The 7712-nt window shown below is 30.1% G+C and overlaps 1 protein-coding gene across 8 annotated transcripts in view; it reads right to left on the bottom strand.

Annotated features, from left to right (window-relative positions):
- Positions 1-667: 667 nt before the first annotated feature.
- The window catches only part of LOC124425635 (trichohyalin), an 85783-nt gene continuing 78738 nt past the window's right edge, over positions 668-7712 (bottom strand). For all 8 annotated transcript variants that reach the window (XM_046966203.1, XM_046966205.1, XM_046966204.1 and 5 more), the window contains 6 exons: positions 5684-6473; positions 4986-5518; positions 4546-4706; positions 4322-4469; positions 3863-4059; positions 668-3678 (listed from right to left, as the gene is read on the bottom strand). In XM_046966203.1, coding sequence (XP_046822159.1) covers positions 3645-3678; positions 3863-4059; positions 4322-4469; positions 4546-4706; positions 4986-5518; positions 5684-6473 — 1863 coding nt within the window. In that variant the 3' untranslated portion in view covers positions 668-3644. The remainder of the gene's footprint in view (positions 3679-3862; positions 4060-4321; positions 4470-4545; positions 4707-4985; positions 5519-5683; positions 6474-7712) is intronic.

The raw sequence follows: 7712 nt of genomic DNA, 5'->3' as shown, positions 1-7712 counted from the left end.
TATGCTTATACAATTTACATTAATTAACCAGTGAGATGTTAGATCAAACATACGATCATAGTATTCACTGTCTCTTTGTATTTTATTTTTTTTCTCTCTCTCCTGCTTCGTTTTCTTTATATACCTATGTATTCATGTATACGAGTTTACGTTTATTATAATAATGAAGATAATAATAATAATAATAATAATAATAATAATAATAATAATAATAATAATAATAATAATAATAATAATAATAATAACAATAATAATAATAATAATAATAATAATAATAATAATAATAATAATAATAATAATAATAATAATAATAATGTTAATAATAATAATAATGATAAATATGTTATCGCAATTCGATCAACTACACCGAATCTTATTTATTTCTATGGAGTCAAAATGTATTTCACTTTTTCTCGCACATTGTTCTTTCTTTCTTCGTTTCTTCCTTTTTTCTTTTTTCTTCTAAATTTTTTTCTTTTTGTTTTTCTACAACGACAACAACAACGACGACGACGACGACGATGAATACAACGACGTATTTATTTATGTTCTTTATTTATTTATTTTCTTTTTTGTTTTTTTTTTCTTTAATTCGATCGCATAAGATCGCCTAACAGTGACAATTTATTTATCTGCTCGTCGTTTTCGTTGTTCTCGTTTATATTGATCTATTAATTTTTTATTTACTGACAATTCGGTTATCCTTCGTAATACTTCATGTTCATTACAATTGAAAGAATATAAACTGTTTCGCGTGGGCACAAGGGCCGGAAATTCAAATCGTATGAACGATTTGAATTCTCGGTAAACGAATGAGAGTATAGATAAATTAATTGGTGACTTAAGTATCGTAATGTTATATCAAACAAATGAATTTTTATAATGGAGTACGAGTAATATGCGAGTTCGAACATATGAATCGAAAATCTCGCGCATCTTTGGAAATACCTCGTGTGTATGTGTATGTATATATATATATTCTTTTTTGTTGTTTATATATATATATATATATTTATCTATGATATAGAATCTATACACTAATAATTTATTGCGTGGGAATGGGTATTACGCAGATTTAGAACGGATATTACATATCTAAGTGGGAGTTCCGAGAGATCCTTCGCGAGTCGACTTATTATTTACAAGAACTTTTTTAGTTTTGTATATTGTTTCTTTCATTTTTTTTCTGTCATTTTTCTTTTATCTTATTGTTAGTGCCTCGGATTACGTCCTTATCGTCCCCTAACTCGCCTATTTCTTATCTTTTCTTTCCTCATTTTGCATCCTACATATTTTCACGTTATCACTAATCATACCACGTTTTGTTCTCCACGATCGAGGATGATGATCTTTTTTGTTTTTTTATTTAATTATTTTATTCTGTTCCATTTTTTCTTTTTTCTTTTGTTTTTTGGATTACACTTCTTATCTATCTCATTACCAAAATTTCGTGAATTCTCAGCGAAAGTACGAGATTCGATTTGACGTTCATTCGATTCTTATGCGTTGTTAATAATTATATGTGTATTCGATTCGATTAGAGTTTCTTTTTCTTTTTTTATAGAGATATAACAAAGAACGATATTTAGAATTATTGAATTATAAAGCAAGAAAATTGCTTAACTTCGATGGAGAAATATCTTTTTCTTTTTTTCATCTTTTTGATTTTTTTTTTTTGTTGAAAAATTCATTTCCTTAGAGTATATCATTTGAGATAATCTTATATAGAGAAACGTTCTTATGGTGTTAAAAAAATTAATACACCTTTTATTTCTTTTTTAGCACTTTACTCTTATTATTATTATTATTATTATTATTATTATTATTATTATTATTATTATTATTATTATTGTTTTTATTATTTTTATTATTATTATTTTTCTTTTCGTTTTTTTCGTATTCCAATCGATCCACGATCATGGAGGTGCCTCGTATATTGACAGAATGCACATGAACATTCGTTATTATTGTCATCTTTAAAAAAAAAAAATAATTCAATCGTTGTACCTAATGAATTTTATCTTTTTATCTCTCTTAGTGTTTATTAAATTTTGCTTTAGAATATTGCTTATGATAAATAACCACAAGAAAATTTTGTTATTTTGTATAACTTTCTCTCTCTCTCTCTCTCTCTCTCTCTCTCTCTCTCTCTCTCTCTTATCGATCCCGTTTTATTTTTTCTATACTCTTTTTTTCTTTTTCCTCACCCTCCGCACTCTCGGACTCCTTTATTTTTAATTATCGTTATAATACCTAGTCGTTATACAACGAAGATCTTTTTGGACCCGTGACAAGAAATTTGGAAGAGAAAAAAAATAAATAAAAAAAAATAAAAAGACAACCGTGGATAACAAATGGAGAAAATGAAAAACAAAGAGCAGATATATCTTTTTAAGTTATTCTTATCAGCCACTATTCCCCACCTTTCAACAACCCGATTAAATTTCGATCATTCAGTCGCTTCCCCGTTTTTATTGTATTTCGAGCTTTATCGATTCTTAAGAAGAGAATAAGAGAGAGACGATGAGAAAGATAGATACTTATTTGTATCTTTTCTTTTTTCTTCTCATGATATTAATTATAATAATGAATTTTTCAAATCGCGAAAAAACGTAAAATATTTTTTCATTTATTCTCTCTCTTTCTCTCTCTCTTTTTCTCTCTCTTTCTCTCTCTCTCTCTTTGTTACTATATCATTTCATTACACTTATCGCAGAAAAATTTCTCCCAAACTTTCCCAAGATTCTTATAAAAGAAAAAAAAAATAAATAAATAAAAATAAGGTAAATGAATTTCTTTAAAACAGAAGAAAGAAAAAAAATTCGACTGGCCTGTTTTACACGAGAATGACAACGCACAATGTTCGACGATAGGCCGCCATTATAATAATTTGTAATCGGACAAACGCCTCGAATGTCCTACCGAAAGGACAATATTAAAAATCGTTTACAAAACGTACTCTCCAACAAAAATATACGTACGATTAATTTCGAAGGATTCTGTATATTACGAATTAATTAATCCTTATTGCGAGTGGGAAAGAATTTTTGCTGGAGAACGTTCTCACACGCGCGCGGGCAAAGAAAAAGAAAAAGAAAACAAAGATGGACGATTCGATGAGGAGATGTAAGTAGATGATGCTCGAAATAAGGCGATGATGACGATGATGACGATGATCATGACGAAAGATGAATATGATGACTACGACGAGAGTAGATTAGGAGTTGTTGTTTGTTGTTGATCTGTTGTAGTAGTAGTAGAAGTAGTAATAGTAGTAGTAGTTGTAGTAGTAATTGTTGTTGTTGTTATTAATATTACTTTGTGTCTCTGGACTATTTTCTTTCATTTCGTTTGGCATATTGTTTATCTTTCACTCTCTCTCACTCTCTCTCTTTCTCACTCTCTCTTTTCCTCTGTCTCTCTCTCTCTCTCTCTCACTCTCTACAATTCTAGATATACTTTCTAGACTGCCTCTACAATTGCGTGTGGGTGCACATGACAACATCGAAGAAACGAAAGGACCAATCTTAATGGTTTTTTTCTCTCTACACTGAAATATACCGTAGAAGTGTCTCTCCATGTACTTATCTGGTATAATCCTGTTGTGATGTGTTTGTTTGTTGATGCTGTTTGATTAGTAACTGCTACTTGCACTCTCGGTCTCTCGAATCCATCGTTCTGAAGAAAAACAATTGTAACAATTCGATATTTTCTACTTCTTTCATTTTTCTTTTTTCCTTTCTTTTCTTTCAATATTTAATAACAAGATCGTTTACTTTTATTATCCTCATATATATATATATATATATATATATATATATATATACCTAAACATATATATAAATATCTATATATAACTTACGTGTGGTCGCAGCTGTCACCGTTGGTAGTGGTGATCTCTGATTTACGAGAGCTCGCCTTGTCGACACAATCTTCGTTCTCGTCTGCTTCTTCCTTCTCCTCGTCCTCAGATGTTTCGAGTATCTCAGCAAGCACTTGTATAGTCGTATCTGAATCCAATGGGCTCGTTTCCAAAGACATTTCTATGCTTCTTTCATCCTAAAATATTTCGTTCCTTGTAAATGTTATATGTGGGAGTAAAATTTTATGGAAGCATATCGCGCCCTTAAATATAGGCATCACTATACTATACATTTACGTACAAGTATATCGTATCGTTTATCTCATAAGAATTTTATGAAAGCTTATAATATTTATATATAAAAATCAAATTTAACATATATGTGTAAACTATATATATATATATATATATATATATATATATATATATATATCTATTATATATACTTTATATATTTACTTCTCTTTTAAGCCTGTCAATTAATTTTTTTCTCTCAGCCTTTAATTTATCAGCCTGATCGGCTTGTTGAGCTGTCTTTATGCCCGAAAGTTCGAGCAATGCTAAGTGTGCGTCCTTTTCGGAAACTGCTGCTTTCAGGGCTTCTTGTCTGAAAAAAAATAATATTAATTTCAATTAGCTTATGTGTGTGTGTATTTTAAAGCAAAACAATTAATTTAACGCACTTCATTTGATGAAGATCTTCCAACTGAATGCTTCTCTCTTCAGTCAGACGTTGAAGCATTTTTTCGGAAGTTTGAAGCTTAGAAAGCAATGGTTTGCACGTAGGACATTTCAAAGCCGAAGTCGTTTGTATAGAAACTATTCTTTGCTCGAGTTTTGCGACCTTGAACAAATATATAATAATAATAATATATTCATTAAGAATCAAACAAATTTTAAATCATCATGATTATCAAACATGTTCGATTAATTCTAATTAAAAAAAATCAATTACTCATCCTCAAACTTACTTTTTCTTTTTTTCAAATCATAAAACTAGAGATTTAGTTTGTAAATAATGTTTAAGGCTGAAAAGATTGGCGTAAAAATGTCGAGAAAGGGTTAATTGATTTTCAAAAATAATTAAAAAAAGTTTTTAATTTAAAACATAAGTATAACTTACTCTTTCAAGAGCATTCTTCTTCAACTTTTCTTCACGTTGAAATCTTTTCTCACCGTCGGTGGCAATGACGACACTTTCACGAAGCGCCTCGCTAAGTTCCTCGATTCTGTTCTTTTTACTTTCAATATCTTTTTCAAACTGACGTTCTTTATCCTGCTTTCTGCTAATAACGTTCATGAGTTCTTCGATCTGTTCGAGATCGACACTCTCGTTGAAGGCTCTTTCAAGGGAATCGATTTCGTCCTCCAATTGCAAAATCCTCTCGTCCCTCACCCTTATCTCTTCCTTTAAAACTCCAATATCCTCGGCCTCGTACTCGCTTAATTCTTTTTCTAATCTGGCAATATCCTTCTGCATATCATTCATTTGATCTTTCGATTCGATGATTCGTTTCTCCAGCTCATCGATTTTTGCATTTTTTTCTGATATCAATAGTTCTAGTTCCTTCGTTCTAGCATCGTTACTGATAATTATTGGATCATTCGTTGAATCTTTCATATGATTTTTTCTACTCTCCGTGGATGTTTTCTGACCTGTCACGACGATACGAATCATTTATTTATTTTATTTTATTTTATTTTATTTTATTTTTAATAGTTGGGATATTATTTTAATTATTAGAATTTTTATATCGTAATAAAAAAAAAAGAGAAAAAAGAAAAGAAAAAAATCGATCTTTTCGTTTTTTACTTTTTTACCTTCAAAGTCCTTTTTGAATTTGATCAGTTCCTTTTCCAAAGTATCGACGCGACCTTGAAGTTGTTCAATCCTAGATTCTCGATCTTGAAGTTTCTGTTTGAGTATGTCAACGTTATGTTTTCTAACATAATCCTCCAAATGGGTGACCATTTCCTCAAGTTCCATGATCCTAGCACGATCTATTCCATCGTCAGCATTAGTACCGTCGTTTCTACGTATCCAATCCTCTAACTCATGTATCCTACGTTCGGATACATTTACTTGATGTCGCAAATCGTGTAACTCTTTAACGTCAGGATTTTCTTTGAGAAAATCTTCAAACTCCGCTACGGTATCCTCGAGTTCGTCGATCCTCATATTTTTCCTTTCGACTATCGCCTCGAGTTCCCTGATACCCTCCGTATCTGTGTGTTCCTTTAAAAAGTTCTCCAAGGACGCCATAACTTGTTCAAGCTCCACTATCCTACGATTTTTAGCTTCGACTTCCTTCTTCCAGGACTCGTCATCGTTTTTATCCTTCGTATATTCAAACTTTTCCACTTGTTTTTTATTATCAAGAAGATCCTTCATCTTAGACATCTCCTCTTCGAGTTCCATTATCCTTTTATTTTTTTCAACCAAATCCTTCTTCCAGGTAATAATGGTCTCGTCCCTATCGTCCTTCATTCTCTTGTCGTTAAGATTTCTTTTAGTATCATTCTTCGACAAATTTTCGTTCCATCGATCGTCCTCATTCTTACGACAAGATCTCATATCCGTTACACCTTTCATTAGTTCGTCTAGGTTGTCCTGTAAGCGTTGCGACATGGACCAAGTGCAAAGGCTGTTGCCAGTGAAAGGATGCATAGAGACGAGAAACGAAAGCGCGAGTATGATATATGTGTATATAGTGGTGGGGATGGAAAAGTGTATTCGGGTTAAATAAAAAGTAGAAGTAGAAGAAGTAGAAGAAGAAGAAGAAGAAGAAATGTATGGAGAGATAGCGTAGTTTTTAAAATAATATTTTATAATAATGTTTCTTTTTTTTGTTTTTTGAAAAATTACAACAAAGAAAAGAAAATTGCGGATAGACACCGGAGCATTCTTCTTTGTGTGTTTTGTTTTCGTTTTTGTTTTAGTTTTTGTTTTTGTTTCTGCTTTTGTTTCCTTTTGTTTTTTTGATTTGTTTTGTTCGTTTATATATATATTTTTATTTTCTTCCTCGTTTGTGCGTTCCCTCGTGCTTCGGCGGTCGACAAAAACGAAATTCAACTTTTTCATTAAATATTTTTGGCCCATTTTTTTTTTCTTTTTCTCATTCGTTCGTAAAATATTTCTCATAGGTTTATCAGTTTATTAGTTTCCATCAGTCGAAGGAGAAATTCGTCTAATTATGCTCAACTTTTTATTCGTCTCTTGTTTTTTTTCTTCCTTTCTTTCTTTTTTTTTACTATTTTGCTTAACTTTTTCGTATTTCATTCTTCCTTTTTACTTTCTTTCTCTTTTACATTTATATATCGTATATTTATGTAGGCATATATACGTACATATGTGTATATATATTATGTATATATATATATATATATATATATATATATATATATATATATATATATATCTACATGTATATTTCAACGGCAAATACGTACATGTGCAAATATCTTTTATTAATTTTCTTTCTTTCATTTATTTCGATACTCTTTGTTTATTTTTTCTTTCTCTTTCCGATAGACCACATGTATGACGCATTCAGCGCGTCACGTTTTCTCTTTTTCTTTTTTCCTTTTCTTTTCATTTTTTTTTCTTTTTTCGTATGCACATACGTTTGTTTTTATGCATGTTTATATGTACATAAACACAATGTCTCGATTTTCTTCTAGAAATAATAATAATAATAATGAAACGTTATTGTTTAGCCGTCGGCTCCTCCCGTACTATACTGTATTATTATTTATATTATTTATATATTTATATATATATATATATATATCCTTTATTTTTTCCATTTCTTTTTTCTTTTTTTTTTAATTATTATTGTTATCATTGTTA

This window comes from Vespa crabro, chromosome 7, assembly GCF_910589235.1.
Source record: "Vespa crabro chromosome 7, iyVesCrab1.2, whole genome shotgun sequence".
Taxonomy (NCBI): Eukaryota; Metazoa; Arthropoda; class Insecta; order Hymenoptera; family Vespidae; genus Vespa; species Vespa crabro.
Note: the sequence above shows the minus strand (reverse complement) of the source record. Positions and strands in the feature narration are given on the sequence as shown.